This window comes from Ictalurus punctatus, chromosome 14 (assembly GCF_001660625.3).
Source record: "Ictalurus punctatus breed USDA103 chromosome 14, Coco_2.0, whole genome shotgun sequence".
In the NCBI taxonomy this organism is placed as follows: Eukaryota; Metazoa; Chordata; class Actinopteri; order Siluriformes; family Ictaluridae; genus Ictalurus; species Ictalurus punctatus.
The window spans coordinates 28,916,555-28,936,801 of NC_030429.2; the positions used below are offsets into that span (position 1 = coordinate 28,916,555).

The 20,247-nt window shown below is 37.7% G+C and overlaps 3 protein-coding genes across 9 annotated transcripts in view; 2 read left to right on the plus strand and 1 right to left on the minus strand.

Moving 5' to 3' along the window:
* fhod3a (formin homology 2 domain containing 3a) overlaps positions 1-5,808 on the plus strand; it is a 46,965-nt gene extending 41,157 nt beyond the window's left edge. For 4 of the 7 annotated variants that reach the window (XM_053685761.1, XM_053685763.1, XM_053685765.1 and 1 more), the window contains 6 exons: positions 241-431; positions 1,030-1,234; positions 2,829-2,852; positions 3,471-3,672; positions 4,103-4,255; positions 4,393-4,472. In XM_053685761.1, coding sequence (XP_053541736.1) covers positions 241-431; positions 1,030-1,234; positions 2,829-2,852; positions 3,471-3,672; positions 4,103-4,255; positions 4,393-4,472 — 855 coding nt within the window. Of the gene's footprint in view, positions 1-240; positions 432-675; positions 858-1,029; positions 1,235-2,828; positions 2,853-3,470; positions 3,673-4,102; positions 4,256-4,392; positions 4,473-4,777 lie in introns of those variants that run through there. The other 3 variants (XM_017485142.3, XM_053685762.1, XR_008397848.1) reach the window with 3 other exon arrangements.
* Positions 5,809-8,460: 2,652 nt separating this feature from the next.
* LOC108274850 (putative C-type lectin domain family 20 member A) lies at positions 8,461-11,248 on the plus strand. The gene is made up of 2 exons (XM_017485284.3): positions 8,461-10,724; positions 10,914-11,248. The coding sequence occupies exons 1-2, from the start codon at positions 9,968-9,970 to the stop codon at positions 10,922-10,924; spliced, it is 768 nt and encodes a 255-aa protein (XP_017340773.1). The 5' UTR covers positions 8,461-9,967; the 3' UTR covers positions 10,925-11,248.
* A 1,468-nt stretch (positions 11,249-12,716) lies between these two features.
* LOC108274848 (macrophage mannose receptor 1-like) lies at positions 12,717-16,159 on the minus strand. The gene is made up of 2 exons (XM_017485281.3): positions 14,743-16,159; positions 12,717-14,618 (listed from the first exon to the last, which is right to left on the minus strand). Exons 1-2 carry the CDS (start codon positions 15,507-15,509, stop codon positions 14,612-14,614), a joined length of 774 nt encoding a protein of 257 aa, XP_017340770.1. The 5' UTR covers positions 15,510-16,159; the 3' UTR covers positions 12,717-14,611.
* Between the last annotated feature and the right edge of the window lie 4,088 nt (positions 16,160-20,247).

Genomic DNA, 20,247 nt, shown 5'->3' on the forward strand with positions numbered 1-20,247 from the left:
TCAGCGACAGCTACAAGAGTGCTGTAAGTCACTCTGTAAGACCAAGTGACCAGAGGAACTAGATCATTGCCAAAGACAGGGTAGGGACTGGGTCATTAGAGGGCAAGGAGACGGTGAAATGGGAAATCAGGAGCTCAGACTGCAGCGAAAAGTGAAATTTTACACTCGCAAATATTCATACACATCTACCTACAGTACAAACGCACTGTTGTTCTGAAGAATGTATGAATTCCTCTCCAGGTGGACTTTGACTTGCTGCAGGAGAATCTGGCACAGATGGAACGCCGCTGCAAAGCATCATGGGAAAATTTGAAGCTGATTGCTAAGCACGAGATGAAACCAGCACTCAAGCAGAAGTTGACTGACTTCCTGAAGGACTGTGCAGAGAGGATTATCATATTGAAGACTGTCCATCGCCGCATTATGAATCGGTAACACACACACACATATATAGATAGATACTGTATGTCCATTGTGAGCATTGTGGGTAATTTATAAGCTCATGTGTTACACACTGAGCATAACAACATATTAACACTTCAGAATGAATTCCCACCTTCAAGATATCTAGTTTGAATGGATTCTGTGAATTGTAGTGCTTTGGACTGTCTACTAGTAAGAACCCCAGTTAGACATAAATTCCAGAATTGGTGTTGGAACTCTTTTTGATTATAGGGGCGGCTGTGTCTCAGGTGGTAGAGCGGGTTGTCCACTAATCGTAGGGTTGGAGGTTCGATTCCCGGCCCACCACATGCCGAAGTGTCCTTGGGCAAGACACTGAGCCCCAAGTTGCTCATGATGGCAGGCTAGCGCCTTGCATGGTAGCTGAAGCTCTGCAGCTCTGCTCCCACTGCTGTGTGAGTGTGTGTGAATGAGTGAATGAGAAACAGTGTAAAGTGCTTTGTAGAACCACTAAGGTTAAAAAGCGCTATATAAGTGCAGACCATTTACCATTTAGGGTCAATAGGAAACACACCCCACCATTCAAATTTTCTATTCACCATTTTTCATAAATTACCTTTCTTGCAGGTTCCATGCATTCCTGCTCTTTCTCGGTCACCCAGCATTCGGAATTCGTGAGATCAGTGTTCATCGGTTCTGCAAAATCATTAGTGAATTCGCACTGGAGTACCGAACCACACGAGAGAGAATACTCCAGCAAAAACAGAAACGAGCTGACCATCGTGAGAGGAACAGAACACGCGGCAAGATGATCATGGACATCAATGCCACAGTGAGTGACCATAATCTGACCCTTCTGACCTTTGCTGTATTTTTTGTAGTGGCACAAGTGTAATTGAGTGAAAGCAGTAAGGATGGAATTTAATGTTGGATGAAGGTTTTAATTTTTTCAGTAGCTGAAGGTTGTGTGTTTGTGTCCCCAGTAAAGCTCTAATCCTTTGTTTTACTAGTATTGTGGACTCCAGTCACATCACTAAGACTTGAGTCACAAATTTCCTGACTTTTCACTCAATTAAAAAAGACATGCGACTCGACTCTTGACATCAATGAGTTGTGACTTCACTTGGACTCAAGCCCTATTATTTGGAAAAACAAATTTTCAAATAAAAAATGAAAAATTATACTTGTAAAAGTGTGCAGTGAACCAACTATTCTTTTTCCCCAACAAACAATTAATTTTCAGCAAAACAGCATAAATCTTCATTTCCAAGGTCAACATTCAGACAGCTGATCAGCTTGCACTAGACTACTACAAAGTTGAAAGATTTTGCATTCCCCGATGAAAGAATCACTGTGTGGTAGCCATGCTCTCAAAAATAGAAAATTTGCCTACAAAGATTGTGTTGTTTGCAGCAACAAAAGGATAGCAGCTAGAACCTGTGGTTCTAGCATATCAGATGCAAAAGCAACAACCTCAAATGTTGCTGAGCATTTGAAATTGAACAAAAGCAAAGACAAATTGAACGGAGATAGAATGGTACACTTGGTGGAAATAGTCTACACGTCATCTCATGTGAAATTGAACTGAATTATAAAGTTTTTATTGTAAAGGTTATGCGTGTTTCAAGTATCTACTGTATAAATTTCTATTAGGTCATAAAGTTTGTCTAGAAAGTGATGAACACCATTTAAAAAAAAAAAGGCTGCATGATTTAAAAAAAAAAAAGTATACTGATTATTTCTCAGATCTTAAATTTGGTAGAGAACACATTATTTCTTGATTATGGCTCGAATCTTGAAGTTAAGGACTTGTTATTATTTATCAGTCGATGTCTTGACATCGCCACTCAGTGGCTTGCTCAGTTGGGATAAATTCGCACCTTTAATATCTGTACACCGTGTTTATATATTTCTGTAAAGCTGCTTTGAGACAATGTCTATTGTAAAAAGCGCTATACAAATACAATTGAATTGAATTGAATTGACTTGGGACTCAAGGGAATGCCAACACCTGAGTAGTTTATTGGGGCATCTATTAATTGTAGCTTATAAAGTGTATCCAGTATAATAGTAAATGTAAATGTTTAATACAAAATCGTATATAACAGAAGAAACATAACAGGAAGTAGATACAGTATATAACATGAGTAATAAAACCCAGATACTGCATAAGACTACAGGAAAACAAGAGAGAGAAAATAAATAACAGAAGTAATATTGACAAAAAATAGATGTATATATATATAGAGTAAATATAACAGGAAGTGATTATACAGTATATTAAAACATAACACAGATAACATCATGTGTGTGTTTGGCCTTAACCAATTAGAAAGCTGTAATTTTGTCAACATACAGGATCCATGGACATCAGATCTATTTATTGATTCAGTTCTTACTTCCTGTCCCTCTCCTCTACTCTGTAGACCGATGATGAAGAAGAGAATGGGGTATGACACTGTGTATACGTCCCTGTGTGCATGTGTGATCATTGGCTCTGCAGTGTACTAACAACCACGCTGAGTGCGTGGTATAATTCCATCACTGCTAATCAACACTTTACACTGATTTAACTTTAACTTAAAGTTAAATTTAACTTGTGCTGTCTGTGTGGTTTATCATGGGTGTAATGATTATAATTTACATAAACACATACATATCAAAAAGAAAAAGGTACATTAGAGTATGTCTGTTTTTTGGGTTTTTTTTTTTTTTTTTTACAACTACTACATTCATAATTGGACTACACTACCTTTATTTATCCTTATGCAAATTGTGCCAGTATCTGGCCAACTCCTATCTCCGACACTTGCCTTTGCCATCTGAGTTATGCCATTCCATTGTTTCAGTGTTTAAAAATCAGATGAGCCATGCCAAATTTCAGTTCAGAGAAATTCATCTCCATGAACAGTTTTTATTTCAGCTGATATGAAATCCTGCATTTTACTCACCTGCTCCTTACTATTGTGAAATAGTAAAAAAAAAATCTAACATCTAATACCTAGTTTTTACTGCATTAATGCGGTCCACTTTTTGGTTATTTCTATGTTTGTTTGTTTTTTATACAGACAAGTCAGGGAGCTGAAAGCAGCTGCAGCAGTAGTGTCCCTACAGTAAGAAAAAGTGAAATGCAGGGACTGAACCATGCGGAAGATGCAGCAGAGCATGAACATATGAAAGCAGTACTAAAGAGAAGCCAGCAGGGTAGCAGCACTAACCGGTGCGGAGTACCGGGATTACGCACACGGACAAGGGCAAGACCCAACAGAAGTAAGAACCAAATACATGCACTCATAGGCCATAATGGCACAAATGCTCAACATTAACTATCATACAAAATATGATCAGTTTCTGAGGTACTGATGGTACAGGTGAGGCAAAATTCTGAGGTACAGATGGTACAGGTGAGGCAAGATTCTGAGGTACTGATGGTACAGGTGAGGCAAGATTCTGAGGTACAGTTGGTACAGGTGAGGCAAGATTCTGAGGTACAGATGGTACAGGTGAGGCAAGATTCTGAGGTACTGATGGTACAGGTGAGGCAAGATTCTGAGGTACTGATGGTACAGGTGAGGCAAGATTCTGAGGTACAGATGGTACAGGTGATAATCATACAGTCATAATTTTACAGAGCATCAAATAAAATTCTGATGCTCTGTTTTAATTTTTGACACACCAGTGAAATGTTTGTCACATGCAGGTCGTACTGCGGCAGCATCAGCAAATGAAGATAGCATGACCAACGATGCAGCTGATGAGATCATGGAACGAATAGTACGTTCGGCTACACAGAATTCACAAGATCGCACCCAACCACGTGAACGGAGACGCTCCCGCGCCAACCGTAAATCATGTATGTTAGAAATTACCTACCAGCCAACCACAATTCACACATGGTAATGTGTCAGTATGAGCTGAATGTGAGTGGTAATAAATCTGATCTACATTATATCCTGATCATCTCACTCTCATTCTCTCTTTCTCTCTTAGTGAGGAGGACATTAAAGAATGATTTGACCCCAGAGGAGGCACAAGCCCTTTGTTTGGAAGCCTTGGTGATGCAGGTATGACGATATAACCTTTATAATCTTTACACAAACACGTACGCCTATCACTACTGTAGCAGTGATACCATTTTTGAGTGGGGGAGTCTGTATTAGATTTCTGAGATCAGGGTTGCAATGCTCCAATAAGCTTTTTTGTTTTAAGCTGTAGCATCATTACTGTTTGTGGGTGTAAACGTATTGGTGCTGCACAAGCATTTTTTGCTGGTTGTATTAGGTATAGAAACTGAAGTTTATGGTATTTTTTTTGTTTGTTTGTTTTTAGAATCACTTTAGTGTTTTCTGTTTCTAACATTTATTTTCTTTTGTAGTGATGGATTCAATGCCATTGTAGAGTAAATGCAGAATATCTCCAAAGGAACAGAAAAACAAGCAAGACTGTACTGTTATTCGCAAAGAATTTCTGATTTATGAAAAATTTAGTAAAAATATGATAAAAATAAGTTAGACTTGCAGTATTCCTTTAATAATATTGCGTTGGGTAATACACCCCCTTTCAGCAACTCGTGTTGAATTTTCTTTTATGAGAGGTAGGATTTTTTTTGTTGTTTTTAGGGATTTTTCTTTATTTTCAAGTGTCCTGAAAACACTAGAAAGTGTTCACTATTAAAACTGAACGACTGAAATGACCCCTATATGAGTGAGGGGATTCAAACCAGGGAAAGTGGATGAGGGTGCATTAAAATGATTATTGAAACACAGCCTCTTTTTCACTCTCTGTAGTATGTGGGCTTTAAGCATTGCCTTTTATTATTAATAACTTTAATTCACTGTTTATTTTTCTCTGCTTATTTTATTTTACTGCTTATTTTATCAAACACATTTGACCATGTTTATGTTCTAATTTGTTAAAAAGAATAACCTTGGATGACATAATATTACTGTAATAATTGTACAGTATTTTGACCCAACTGTGCACATTATTTGAGAGATTCATAGTAAAAATTAAAGATTTACATTGGTTAGATATTAACAGAAGCCACATTTAGTTCTTTTTAAAGTGTAATTGAATGGTTGATATTGCATTTCTTTCAAATTATTCTGGAAAAAGTACCTTGTAATATTTTGGTTTCATACAAAATTTCCAAATGCCCTTCTTTAATACTGCTATGTAGTTTGTTTATCTTTTCTATGTATTATATGCTATTTTACTGTATAAGTTGTGTGACATTTTAATTTAATGAAGATATATGTAAAAAAAAAAAAAAAAAAAAAAAAACAACTTGCACGGTCACATAAATACACAGCTGTGCTTTACGTTTACACACAGCACTTGATCTATACTACAGTGCATGGCTTTTATTTATTTATTTATAAAGATTAAAATGAGCGTTTTTGTGCAGCAGAGGTTGTATTTTGTTTTTAATGGATGAAAGTTTGCAATAATTTATTTTCTCTGCAATTTAATTCCTAGACTGGGAAAAAAAAAAAAAAAAACACTCTTCTAAATATGTACCTGAATGAACTTTTGGCCATGCCTGCTTCGATCAAAAAGTTCAAGGACTTACTGATCAGGAGTTTAATGTATTGTTTAATGTAATTAATTTAACAGAAATATGGATTAAAGTAAATGAAGCCAGGCCTCCTGGTTACAGTTATATACATCAGCCCCGTCTGACTGGCAGAGGAGGAGTCGCACTCATTTATAATGAGACTCCAAGTGTACACAGTGTAACATAAGTCTGCTGAGTTGATTCCTCTAATTATTAATTAACAGAGCACCAGTGCCATATTCTCAGCATTAATTGTTGGAGACTTTAATATTAATTTTGATACTTCACAAGACCCTCTGAGAACAGAAGTTGTGTCCATTCTAGATTCAATAGGGGTCTTTCAAAACATAATAGGACCCTCTCATAATGGTGGTCACACTCATGTTCTAATACTAACATTTGTCAGTCAGGAAGGAGAGTGGACTGGATAGGAGGGGCCTTGTCAGCTTATATTTTGTCTGAGTTGGGCATTGCATGAGAGGTCACCTTGGCTTTAGAGGTTGCCATGTTGATTTGGTTTGAAAGACAACCCCATTGGCCTTGGGCTTGGCTTCATTTCCATCCCTCCATTCAAACTACATTCAGCTGACCTGGTTTGGCCAACAGGCAGGCTATGGGCAGTGGAAACACCTGTCTCAGAAGGTGAGAAATCTCTGCCATGGTTTCCAGACTTGGGTGTCCTTGGGTGACCAGTTTCTCTGGCCCTTGTTGTGCTTCACCAGTAAGCCATGATTACATAAATCACACTTTCTCTCTCTCTCTCATATGGCTTAGGGTCCACCAAGCACATCCAATACAGTGCACACTGCAAGATTAGTGCATCCAGTGAAAACTCTAAGCCATTATATTCGCTCAGTTGCAATCCAGTTAACTGAGAGCAGAAAATGCACTTTCATACTCTCTCATAGAAAGAGAAACAGGGTGTGGTTAACCAAACTTCTATACTTCAGTGCAAGAACCCTCTTTTACGACACATTGCTTTGCTGCATCATTTTTGGGCAGTGCAGCACCATTCAAAACCATGGCTGAGTGTGCACGGAGACACATTTCTTTAATTTGAAGCTCATGTAGTTCATATTACTAGGATAGCCATTAAAAAAATCGATTCAAAATAAGATAAGAAACATATTGTCACTACATGATGCAGAAATATTAGTTAGTTCATGCATTCGTCACCTCTAGATTAGATTACTGTAATGCCTTACTGTCTGGATGTTCCAGTAGGAGCATAAACAAACTCCAGTTAGTCCAGAATGCAGCTGCTAGAGTCCTAACTAGAACCAGAAGATACGACCACATCACCCCGATCTTATCCACACTGCATTGGCTGCCAGTGAAATCTCACATTGATTATAAAATACTATTATTAACTTATAAAGCATTGAATGGTCTTGCACTGTAGGAACTGGGTGAACTTCTGGTCTTTTATGATCTTTGATCAGTGGGGGCTCAGTGGTTAAAGGCTCTGGGTTACTGATCAGAAGGTCAGGAGTTCGAACCCCAGCACTTCCAAGCTACCACTGTTGAGCCCTTGGGAAAGGCCTTTAACCCTCAATTGCTCAGTTATATAAATTAGATAAATGTAAGTCACTCTGGATAAGGGTGTCTGACAAAAATGCCATAAATGTAAAATGGCTCTTTGTCTCTACCTGGAATAGTGAAGGCTACAGCAGGGGGAAGAGCTTTCTCTTATAGAGCCCCACAGTCTTCCAATTAGTGTTCGGAACTCACACAGATTATATATATATATACAGTGAGGGAAAAAAGTATTTGATCCCCTGCTGATTTTGTACGTTTGCCCACTGACAAAGAAATGATCAGTCTATAATTTTAATGGTAGTTGTATTTGAAAATCCCTCCTGAGATGTGTGCAAACCTGGTGGCCAACTACAAGAAACGTCTGACCTCTGTGATTGCCAACAAGGGTTTTTAAACCAAGTACTAAGTCATGTTTTCGCACCAACTGTTGTCACCTTCTCACCAAGCTGCTTGGCAATGGTCTTGTAGCCCATTCCAGACTTGTGTAGGTCTACAATCTTGTCCCTGACATCCTTGGAGAGCTCTTTGGTCTTGGCCATGGTGGAGAGTTTGGAATCTGATTGATTGATTGCTTCTGTGGACAGGTGTCTTTTATACAGGTAACAAACTGATATTAGGAGCGCTCCCTTTAAGAGTGTGCTCCTAATCTCAGCTCGTCACCTGTATAAAAGACACCTGGGAGCCAGAAATCTTTCTGATTGAGAGGGGGTCAAATACTTTTTTCCCTCATTAAAATGCAAATTAATTTATAAAATTTTTGACATGCGTTTTTCTGGATTTTCTTGTTGTTATTCTGTCTCTCACTGTTCAAATAAATCTACCATTAAAATTATAGACTGATCATTTCTTTGTCAGTGGGCAAACGTACAAAATCAGCAGGGGATCAAATACTTTTTTCCCTCACTGTATATATAATATCTTGTGTGTGTGTGTGTGTGTGTGTGTGTGTGTGTGTGTAAGAGGACAATCCATGGCTAGGTAGATGGGCGACAAAAATTGGAACTTATGGATCGCTACAGTCAGAAATTGGTAGCAGAGGTGGATGTGAGTGCCGGTAAATTTTTATGTGTAAGAAATCCAAAACAAACAAAGCAATGAAAACCTGAACCATCAACATGAACTATGGATACAAGGCAAGAAGCCTACAGACTATAAACTATAATGTGGCACTCGTGAAAACAAATAACAACTACAACAAAACCTTGACAGTGAGACACTGAAAAACTAGGAGTTAAAATATTTAGGAACTGTGATAAATGCAGTGGGAACTTGTGTTCTGACTGCAACACAGAGGCAACCAGTAAAAAACACAAGCAGAAATTTTACAGAACTTTTATTAGTCTGTTTATTTTATTAGGATTATTAGTCTGTTCAGTCTGTTTTGTAATCTGGTATGGTAACCTGAAGCTGAAAACGAGAAATCAGTTGAACAAAGTTATTAATGCTGCCAGCAAGATTATTGGTGATCCGCAGACATCACTGTCTGACATCAATGGGGTGTGGGGTTAAGTTCAAATAGATGTTTTCTCAGGAACCTTCAAACTGGGTATACTTGTGTTGTTGTACCAGTCTGTAAAAGGGTTTCAAATGACTAAAATTTTACTGCAAATAAATGCAAACTAATGCACAGGTCTGAAGAAAAATCACACAAATGAATGCAAAAACATGTCTGCGCAGGTCTGAAGGACGAAAGAGAATGACCTGAGAAAATGAGCAATGCAATCTTTATTCCATTGTTTTTCAACTGCTAGAAAAATTATTGTTTATTGTTGCTATGACAGCCATTTGATTACTCGACATCTGTCAGTAAGGTTGTTATTTCACAGCTTAAATAACTGATTTTATTACGATTTGTGTCTGGGTCTGAGAGTGACTGCCTTTATATAGGAACTTTATAAAATAAACTTATTAATTAAAGTAAGAGAAACACAAAGCAAATATTAGAAATGGAAGACTGCATGACAAACCACATCATAAAATTAGGGGCGGCTGTGGATCAGGTGGTAGAGCGGGTTGTCCACTAATCGTAGGGTTGGCGGTTCAATTCCCAGCCCACATGCCTCCACATGACTCCACATGCCGAAGTGTCCTTGGGAAATACACTGAACCCCAAGTTGCTCCCGATGGCAAGCTAGTGCCTTGCATGCCAGCTCTGCTATGTGTGTGAGTGTGAGTGTGTGAATGACACACAGTGTAAAGCACTTTGTAGAACTGCTAAGGTTAAAAAAGTGGTGTAAGTGCAGACCATAAAATAAAAACACATTCGATTTTTACATGAGAAAATGTCACCCACGAAAGCCCTAAAAACATTAGACTTGATCCCATTTGCATGAAGTTTGCATTGCTAATTTTCTCACACTGTCCTTCAAAACTGTACAATATGGTTTTGCATTCTATGGTGTTCTGCCTTCTGAAAGATATAAAAGTCTCCAGGCTTCAGAGCTGAGCTCAAACACACCAGAGTGAGAGATGAAGATGAAGGCTGTTCTCTCTGTCCTCGTCCTGGCAGCTCTGACAGGAGCAGCTACCGCTCTGTTCTGGAGGAAATACATTCATGTGAATGAACAACTGAACTGGAGTGATGCTCAGAAATACTGCAGGGAGAATTATACAGATCTAGCAATCTTTGAAACCCAAGAGGAACAAGACAGATTCCAAAATCATATAACAACTCCTAAATCGTGCTGGATTGGCCTTAGCAGGAATTCAAATACTTACAAATTTACTCAGTGGTCTGATGGAAGCTTATCAAGTTTCCAACAGTGGAGCACTGGTGAACCTTCATGGGATAACGAGAAAAACTGTGTATACATACAATATTCTTGGTGGACTAGTCATTTCTGTAAAGATAGACTGACCTTCATCTGCTACACCTGGAAGCCAGAGCTGATCGTGGTGCAGGAGATGAAGACCTGGGAAGAAGCTCTAAACTACTGCAGAATGCACTACACCGATCTGGTGAGCCTCGACACAAAGAGAGATCAACAAGCGGTCAACAGCATGAGTAATGAAACTCTCACACCCAGTTTCTGGACCGGTCTGCGCTTCCTGGATGGATCATGGTTCTGGGTGAACCAGGTCTTGATGGATGAACAAAGCCTGGGGAGCCTGAGCGTTATGCCCTCATGCCCTGCACCACGGTTCCATTGTGGAGCCCGAAATGCCAGAGATAATGTTCTGGAGAACCGAGACTGTGAGGAGAAAATGAACTTCATCTGCTACAACCGTAAGTAAACACAACAACCTTGTAAGTTATTTAAGTCCTGATATGAGTTTCTTCAGTGATCAGAGCAATAATGTGACATGTACTGATGCATGTAGATGGACTTCATACTGATACAAATAAAAATGTTCTTTAACGAACTAGATTATGATCAAACACAAAAGAAATAAAATCCCTTTAATAAAATTGCAGGAATTAATTGAAGATGTTCACTGTGATCGAGACCAGGACAAGATGGAGGAGAAAGGAAGGACAGAGGTGTGACGCATGTCGATGTTTCACATTTCCACTAGATGAATATTAACTCTGTAAACTAGATGATTTTACTGGAATGATTAACTGTATATTTAGATTTCATGTGTTATTATGACTTGCCTGTTTCATTAATCTATTAGAAATTATATATATTAGCATGTTATATGTTTTAACTATTAAATATGATGTAAAATCTGAAAACTGCCATAAACCATTTCATTATGTAGAAAATAAATAATTAATAAATGTTGAAATGGTACCACAAATGTGTGATATTATGTGTGGTAATAATTCACAGTAAGACTGTGCCTTTTGGATCATTTAGCCCTGCCTACTTAAATATATAATGCTTTGTGTGATATGCTAATTTAAAAAAAAACTGAACTACTCCTGGGATTTATAGCAGACAGTATCTTCATGAAATTGGTGCCATTTTACTCAGGACCGTCCCGCAATAATGATCAAAAAGGTGATTTTGAAAACAAATGGCCGCTGCACACCAATCAGTTCTAGCAGGGCAAAGCTCTGCTCTCAGTTTTACTCAAACAGAACTTCTGACACGATCAGTGGATTCACAGAAAACATGAAAGGCTGCTTCAGGTGTGTGCTAATGTTGGGGTGTGGTCATCCGCGTGGGGGGGTGGGGAGGGGGGGGTAACGTCTCAGGAACTGCAAGTCAAACAGGAATTTGGTGTACTGTATCATGGCACTAGTCTGCGAAAGATTTCTAATGATTATTCCTTCAATGACATTTTATATATGTCTTCTTTGTAAGTAGGCTTCTTTATTCTGTTTAGCACTGTTATCATTACATCAGTATGGGTGTTATAACCATATTTACAGCCAAAATGTCTCTGAGGCCATCTAGTGTCTGGCACCATTACAATTTTTAACCCCGCCCATTCCCGTGTTACTGAATGGGGAAAATGGCATTCATTTTTAAGTTACATCTCCACAAATCATTTTCAGGAATGGTGTTCTGTGGTTTTTACAAGTTTACGACTCACTCAGATCTCCTCCAACAATTTTCCTTGCAATAAATGTGTTTTATACATAAGTTATGTGGTGATAAATAAAAGGGTGTGGTTGATGAGGTGATGGCAGTTGAGTCTCATGAACATGCATATTTCCAACATGGACCTGAAGCTCTTGACAGTTCGGTAACAAACCCATGTCCTGTTCTGCTGTTCTGCTGTAAACTGTTATAACAGACCCTCAGTGAGCAGTTCTTTATTGCTCATTTTAATGTCTCATCTTTAAGGCGAGCACAATTTCATAATAATGTACAATTTACCGTCATAGCGACCATAACGAAGGCTGGAAGTAGTTTGTTAAGGTTAGTCAATCGTTCCTTTTTAAATGAACTTCACTGACAGAATGAGAGGAACAGAAAAGAGCATTTCTCCATTCAGAAGTGTAATTATCTGCAGGTGTTTGAGCTAGATAAACGTCATAGCAAGCAGTGATTTCCTGACAATTTAACATACTTATATTACTCATTAACATAAACACCTTTTGTTGGGAGGGGGGCTATCCCCCCCCCCTCTCCAACACACCCCAGACACACAGGAGCCAGAATGACCCCCTGATACACTCCATAGGGTTACCCCCCTGGTCATAAATTAAGCGCTCCTTGAGAAACGTCCACTGGGAAGGACAGGGGCCATAAATTATCAACACACTACTTTGATTGACAGTTTGACAGAAAGTGTATGATATAACTACTCATGGAGGCAGATACAAACACAGAACTACTTTTATTACAGACAGACACGGAGAAACAGACACGAGGAAAGACACACTAGCAACCAACATTATCAGAAACTTAGAAACTAGAAAATAAACCCTAAGAAAAACATACAAAACAAAACAAAACAAAACAAAACAAAACAAAACAAAAGTAATGAGACACTAATGTGACCTGACTTGCAGTAATGTTCTGGCAACTAACAGAGAAAAACAGTCAATTTAAATCGGGCATTAACCAATCAGGGAAAATGAAAAACACATGAGTATGTTTGAGACCGGAAATGGAAGGAGACAACTGAGAAAGAAATGCTGAAAGGACAGTGGCCTCTAGTGGCCAAAGGTGGAATTGCCCTTAGGGGCCATGACAGTTTTATATCATATTTATTCAGAAATGGAGAAGATTCTAAAGCGTTCACAGACTTTGAAGCACCAGTGTATTTCACTGGCAAGCATGAATAAAAGCATGTAAAAGATGCCCATCAGACATTTTGGCTGCATATTTTAAATCCAACCTGAACCACAGTACTACAATAGTGAGCCAAATTTCTTTAGACCACACAAGATTCTCTTTCTTAAAAGATGATGATAGTATAGTTAATAATCTTATTATATTATATCTACAATTACAAGAGGCCCAATACATTATTAAATTCGTATTAATATGTTCATTTAAAGAATTTTATGTGCTCCTTGGGCTTCTTAATTCACCTTTGTCCAGCTGAATGTTTCTGATATTTTCATTGTGTTTCTACTCATCAAGGAAAATGCTGTTACAATTCATCAGTTTCCAACTCCACGGCTGCTCAGTATTTGGTTATTGTTTAATTTTTGTCATGAAAATGATTTAATGAACTTTATTCATCACCAAAATGAATCTTGTTGTATTGTTACAGCACAGCATGTGAAACATAGATGTGCTGTAACTGAGATATTATATTTATGTGAAAGTGTAAATACTCAGTTAAACGTGCAAGTGTCCCGTCAAAATACGTACTCAAGTATAACGTTGCTACTTTTAACACAAAGTATTAAAAAGTAAAACTGCAAATGTTTTCATGTGAAAAATAACTTCTATAACATGTCTAAAGTGTTAAATGATTTTTGCGTGCTGTACCGACGCACAACACAATAAACAAACTGCTATTTTAAAACTTTTCACAATCATTCAGAGGATGAATTATTATCAGACGATTATCAATAACTGAAGGATTATTTATTAGTTTAGATTGTTTATATGAGATGAACACATTATTCAGATTTGCTATTAGCACATAAACTACCACAGAATATTGTTTTAATTGTTTAAGTTTAATTTGACAATAATTTAGAAACACCGTGATTATTATGGAGCAGATTTAAGGCACACAGCAGCAGTGAGGATACGGTGAATCACTCTCTGAGAAAAACATGCTTTTAATTTCTTCTTCCTCTTCTTCTACTTCTTCTTCTTCTTATTATTATTATTCAGCCTCGCTGTGAATTATTACCATACATTATATATCACATGTTTGTGGTATCATTCTAACATTTATTAAATATGTATAATCACCATAGTGTAAGCATAAATAAGATCATTATTTCAGATACAGTAAAAATGTTTACAGCAGGTTGTCTTCCTATTTTACATCACATCTAATAATTAATACATGTGTCATGCTAATATAATTGAGAACAGATTAATGAAGTCTTGAAGAAAAATTATGTATCTTCTACGTTTCGTAACACGGATCACATCAGAATATATAATTCACAATTCCAGTAAAATCATCTAGTTTACAGAGTTAATATTCATCTAGTGGAAATGTGAAACTTCGACATGCGTCACACCTCTGTCCTTCCTTTCTCCTCCATCTTGTCCTGGTCTCGATCACAGTGAACATCTTCAATTAATTCCTGCAATTTTATTAAAGCGATTTTATTTATTTTGTTTGATTATAATCTAGTTCGTTAAAAAATATTTTTATTTATATTTGTATGAAACTCGAATAAAACTCATATCAGGAATTCAATAACTTACATAGTTTGGTTGTAGCAGATGAAGTTCATTTTCTCCTCACAGTCTCGGTTCTCCAGAACATTATCTCTGGCATTTCGGGCTCCACAACGGAACCGTGGTGCAGGGCATGAGGGCATAACGCTCAGGCTCCCCAGGCTTTGTTCATCCATCAAGACCTGGTTCACCCAGAACCATGATCCATCCAGGAAGCGCAGACCGGTCCAGAAACTGGGTGTGAGAGTTTCATTACTCATGCTGTTGACCTCTTGTTGATCTCTCTCTGTGTCGAGGCTCACCAGATCGGTGTAGTGCATTCTGCAGTACTTTAGAGCTTCTTCCCAGGTCTTCATCTCCTGCACCACGATCAGCTCTGGCTCCCAGGTGTAGCAGATGAAGGTCAGATAAGTCGAACAGTAATAATTACTCCATTTATTGGCTATATATACACAGTCACCACCATACATACTGTATGGGTAATAACGTGCCCAATTGGTGAAAGTCAGTAAGCTTCCATCAGACCACTGAGTAAAGGTCTTCCTTTGTCCATCCCCACTGAGGCCGGTCCAACACCCCCCAGAACATTCAGACAGTATATAATTTTGGTATCTGTCTTGTTCCTCTTGTGTTTCAATGGTCAATAGATCTACATAATTCTCCCTGCAGTATTTCTGAGCAGCATTCCAGTTCAGTGGTTTGTTCACATGAATGTATTTCCTCCAGAGCAGAGCGGTAGCTGCTCCTGTCAGAGCTGCCAGGACGAGGACAGAGAGAACAGCCTTCATCTTCATCGCTCACTCTGGTGTGTTTGAGCTCAGCTCTGAAGCCTGAAGATCTTAAAATCACTTCTGAAAGCAGCATACAAATGAATGCAAACCATAAAATCCCTAGTTTTGAATTTACACCAAGAGTGTTCATTTGTGTCCTCTGGACTTATATAAACACTGCAGGGTGTAAATTCAAAACTCTCGTGTTAAATCAACACTGGGGATTTTACTGTGTAGATTTCTGGTCTGAGAACTTTGGGGTTTGTTTTTCATGCTGTAATCTGGTTCCTCCTCAGGTTCATTGTTTTCACCTGCTGTGTACGAAACATCTCCTCGACCTTTTAAAGAGTCGGGTGTGCTTTAGTGTGTGATGTTTTCTGTTATGGATGTTCTACCAGTCTGTGAGGGTTAGTGAATTATTCTATACACTCAATCTGGATTCTCTACAGACTGGGCAGAACTAAGGACACTTGAGAAACATTTAGCTTGGATGGTGAGTGATATCTGCTGGCCACTTGAGCTGTTACTACATACTTTATAAAATGACTGTCAGGAGGCCCATCCAAACACAAACAAGCATTGCAGGCCAGTGGTCGGTTTTCCAAACAGGTTTTCTCAGCCACTTAATATATATTTCAGGTTATTTTTACAAGTAAGAAATAGAAATTAAATATTGCACCTTTAAATCTGTGAAATTAAATCTTTAAGGTCAGAAGTGAAATGAAAGAAAACAATTTTAAATAAAGATTTTAAAATAAACTTTTTATAACTTCTTTTATCCTGATATATAATGTTTATCATTGTGGATTGTTTTGTACTTTATCAGATTAAACAAATATATTTATTTAATGCACAGGTTTTTCCTCCAAATAAAATAAAAAAGTGCAACTTCACTTGTTGTTGCTGCTGTTGTTATTAATTAATTTTAATAATTAATTAGTTATTTGTAGCATATATATATTTATTTATGGCAGCATTATATCACCTTTCAATAAGTTTATTTAAAAATCTTCTCCTAATTCTGTAACACATTCTAATATTGTACAGTAGATTGAGTAAAACTATACACTATATACCTATACACTGAAATGTTCTGCTATATTTTACAATTCATTTCTTACAGAAATAAAAACAAGAACTAGAAGTTTTAGAAAATCTTCAATATTTTCCCAACTCAAAATCAATCTTTTCTAAAATTCAGTAAGACCAGATTCTGTAATAATCAAAGTCAAACACCACATAAATACTCAAATTAAAAACATTTCTTGCAGTAGTAGAATAAAAAAAGGAATTAAAAACCATCAATCTGTAAATATATGAACACGGTACAGACTCAGTAAGTCTGCCTCCCTTATTATTAACATGTTTGTTATAAATATATAAACATAAAATCCATCATTACCTCTTTTAACCACAATGTGGAGTGTTTCATTCATCCATTCACACATCCATTACAGCTTCACCTGAACCATGCTGAACCATGCTTGCTCATTTTTGGTCACATCTTGAAAATGATTAAATAATAAACATCTGTAGATGATTTGACACAACTTTATGTTCATTTAGGTAAAGTAGTAGATTTTATGAATACTGTATATGAATTAGAAATACGCACGCATACCTTATCAGATGACTCCAAAGTTTGTCTCTGAACTTTATGTGACTATTGGTGCAGCTGGATTTAAAATTCCCAAATTTCTCTGTCTTTATTAATAAAGTCACAAGTACAATCACATATTCATACACTACAGACACTTTGGACATGCCAAGCAGCCTACTATGCATGTCTTTGGACTGCCTTTGTGCCCAAAGATCGTCATTATTACTATTATCCATCCATCCATCTGACCAACATGCTGACCACTAAGCCACCGTGTGCCCTATTATTATTATTATTATTATTATTATTATTATTATTATTATTATTATTATTATTATTATGGTGATAATAATAATTATAATATTTGTTAATAAATATTAATATTTATTCATAAACACAGGAGTACTCTTGGAGCTACTTTGGCTACCAGCTGGAGCGATACAGTGTTTGTACAGTGTATGATGAATAGTAAAGAAGGGTTCCTGGGTGACGTACACACCTGCAGATGGTGAGCTGAGTTTCTGCCTGTGGATTTCCAACCTCTTAAAGCTCCTGTAAAATTAGCATAAAACACCTATCCGATGCATGCCCAAAGTAAAATTAAAGCTGTTCTCGAACCATTTGGAGTACATGCAAGGTTTTGGTCTCTTTTGAAAGGTGACACTCTTTTGAAAGGTGAGGTATTTTTCCTGTAAGTGCTACTATTGAGTAATAGAAGTTTGAAGAAGGGTTTTTTCTGCCTGATTTTTGTTTGCATACAGATGCCTTCAGATGACTACAGCATGAAGCCTTTCCTAGTCCAAGTTCAAATTTTATAACAATACCAAAGAAAATTAATATTTTACACATTTTTCTAAGAGTATGTCCATGCGTTTTACCAAAATCTTCTTTTGGAGATTATAAAGGGCCCTTGTTTACCATGTACACATACCAAGGGCAGAAAGGCTACTACTCTTGATAAGAGACATATGCCGGTAATTTAAAATAACACAGAAAAAGTGCATGGAGATTTACTGATATAGAATGTGTTTTGGACTAAATGGTTTTACATAATTGGATTGTGTGGACCTTTGCCAGTGTAACAAGACTGTTTTAGACAGGATGATAGGTATCAGTGGACTACTATGAGGCTTCATACATGAGTTGCTTCAGTTTCATAAGTGTTTGCTTGTATGTTGGTGTTCTGACAGAGACGTTGATTGTAGCTACTGTTGTAATTGTATCTTGAAACGGTTTATATCAGCCAGATCACAAGATTCTTTCCAACGGTATATCGCATGAGAACCTACGTACACACAGAAGCTGTGTACATCGCATAGTTTTGCACTTAATCACATGACGGCGGGCCGGCAGAATGTTAACAGGAAATAGACTGGAACAGGGTTGTCCCTGCTTGCGGTTCAGAGGCCATTAAATGTCCACAAGAATTGTATCTCCAACCAAAAACCCCCAAATCTGCTAAAATCTTCAAAGCAAAATCAAATCAAATACGACACCAACAAACATCCTGATTCGATGTTGTAGATCAGTGGTTCTCAACCAGGGGGTGTGGAGAGGTCAGAAGGGAGGAGCAAATTGTTTTCAAGAAAAAAAACACAATCAGGGCATCATTTGGGTTCTCGGTGTATTTGATTGCTTTTCAAATAGAATGAAAGAATTAAAAACCCTGCGTTCCCTCTCCCTCTGTATTTTCTTTTTGATGGGGAGAGGTGGAGCTTAGCTGGCTTTTATCTAGCTGTCCATTCAGACCAGTGATCTCAACTTACCCACTTTTCAGACCCCTTTAGCGACTTTTTGTAAACTTTCTTTTGGACTTTTTGGACAAACCTTAGCGACTTTCCAAATATCACCAGTACTGTCCTGCTTTCCTGCTGCACTCACACCTCTCTCCGCGTCTGCTCTGTTCAGTGAGTGTCTGAGAGAAGGAGACACACATCCCGTTGATCACACGGCCGCACACATAGACATGAATGTAAAAAGAAGCAAGCACAGGTGTCCCACTGATTGATTTAAGAATGTCATGGATAACGAGACACGCCCTTCGTCCCAATTTACGTCATTCGTCTGCAAATGTTTTTAGAGTGCAAGACGAATGTAATGCAACATGTTTTACATGTAAAGTAGTTTATGTTATTATAGCCTAGTTCTCTTCTTTAAGTAGTTATAGTGTTCAGTAACAAGATACATTTTCAAGATCACTCTGTCTGTTATATAGTTTATAAAAGTAAAAAAGTTATTTAAAAAAAATCATAAAACTTATTAAATGTAATTTTAAAAAAGTACAAAATCTATCTATCTATCTATCTATCTATCTATCTATCAAAACAGATTATAGATTAGATTATATATAGATAGATTTTATATAGAATATTGTATTTTCTTTTTGCTGGGGAGAGGCAGAGCTTAGCCTGCCTTTTATTCAGCTGTCAGTGCAGACCAGTGTAGCAAACTTAGCGACGTTTCAGACCCCTTTAGCGACTTTTTAACTTTTTAACTTTTTTTTTTTGCAAAAAAGTACCTTCCAGGAGCTTGGAGCTACTTTGGCTACCAGCTGGAGCGATGCACTGTTTGTACAGTGTGTGATGAATAGTAAAAGTGAGCTCTGGATTGATGTCAATGCCATGCACACACCTGCAGATGGTAAATTGTGTTTCTGCCAGTGGATTTCCTGGACCTTAGTTTGGGCCTGTGTGCGGTTCAGAAGCCACTGATGATTCTGTCTGCAACCAAAAGCCCAAAAATCTGCTGAAACCTTGTAGATAAATGTAAATCCACTAAGACACCAGTTAACTTCCTGATTTCATGTTGCTGAAAAATACTGTACTAATGTACAGTGTGGTGATTCACTGCCATGAATTTTATCCATATAGAGTATGTCACAGTGGGACTCATTAACTCACCACAGGGGCAAAGAACTCTCTAACTCAGTATGGAAACAAATGTAAATATAGGCAAGGGGAGAAACCATAAAACAAGTGAAAATCAAAGAAATGTGAACACACACCCACACACACTTCCCATGTTGTGCCAGTGCCATGCAACATTGCTGGAGTGGCCTCTACAGGGAGCTACATGACTGGACAAGCAGTATGGAATCCCGGGGCTCCCCAAACATCAATATCCCCCTCTTGGCATTGCTGGCAGGATCCTACTGGGTACTTA

Bases quoted from the DNA above. Each gene is read 5' to 3' on its own strand.
- LOC108274850 (XM_017485284.3), top strand. From the start codon at position 9,968: ATGAAGATGAAGGCTGTTCTCTCTGTCCTCGTCCTGGCAGCTCTGACA.
- LOC108274848 (XM_017485281.3), bottom strand. From the start codon at position 15,509: ATGAAGATGAAGGCTGTTCTCTCTGTCCTCGTCCTGGCAGCTCTGACA.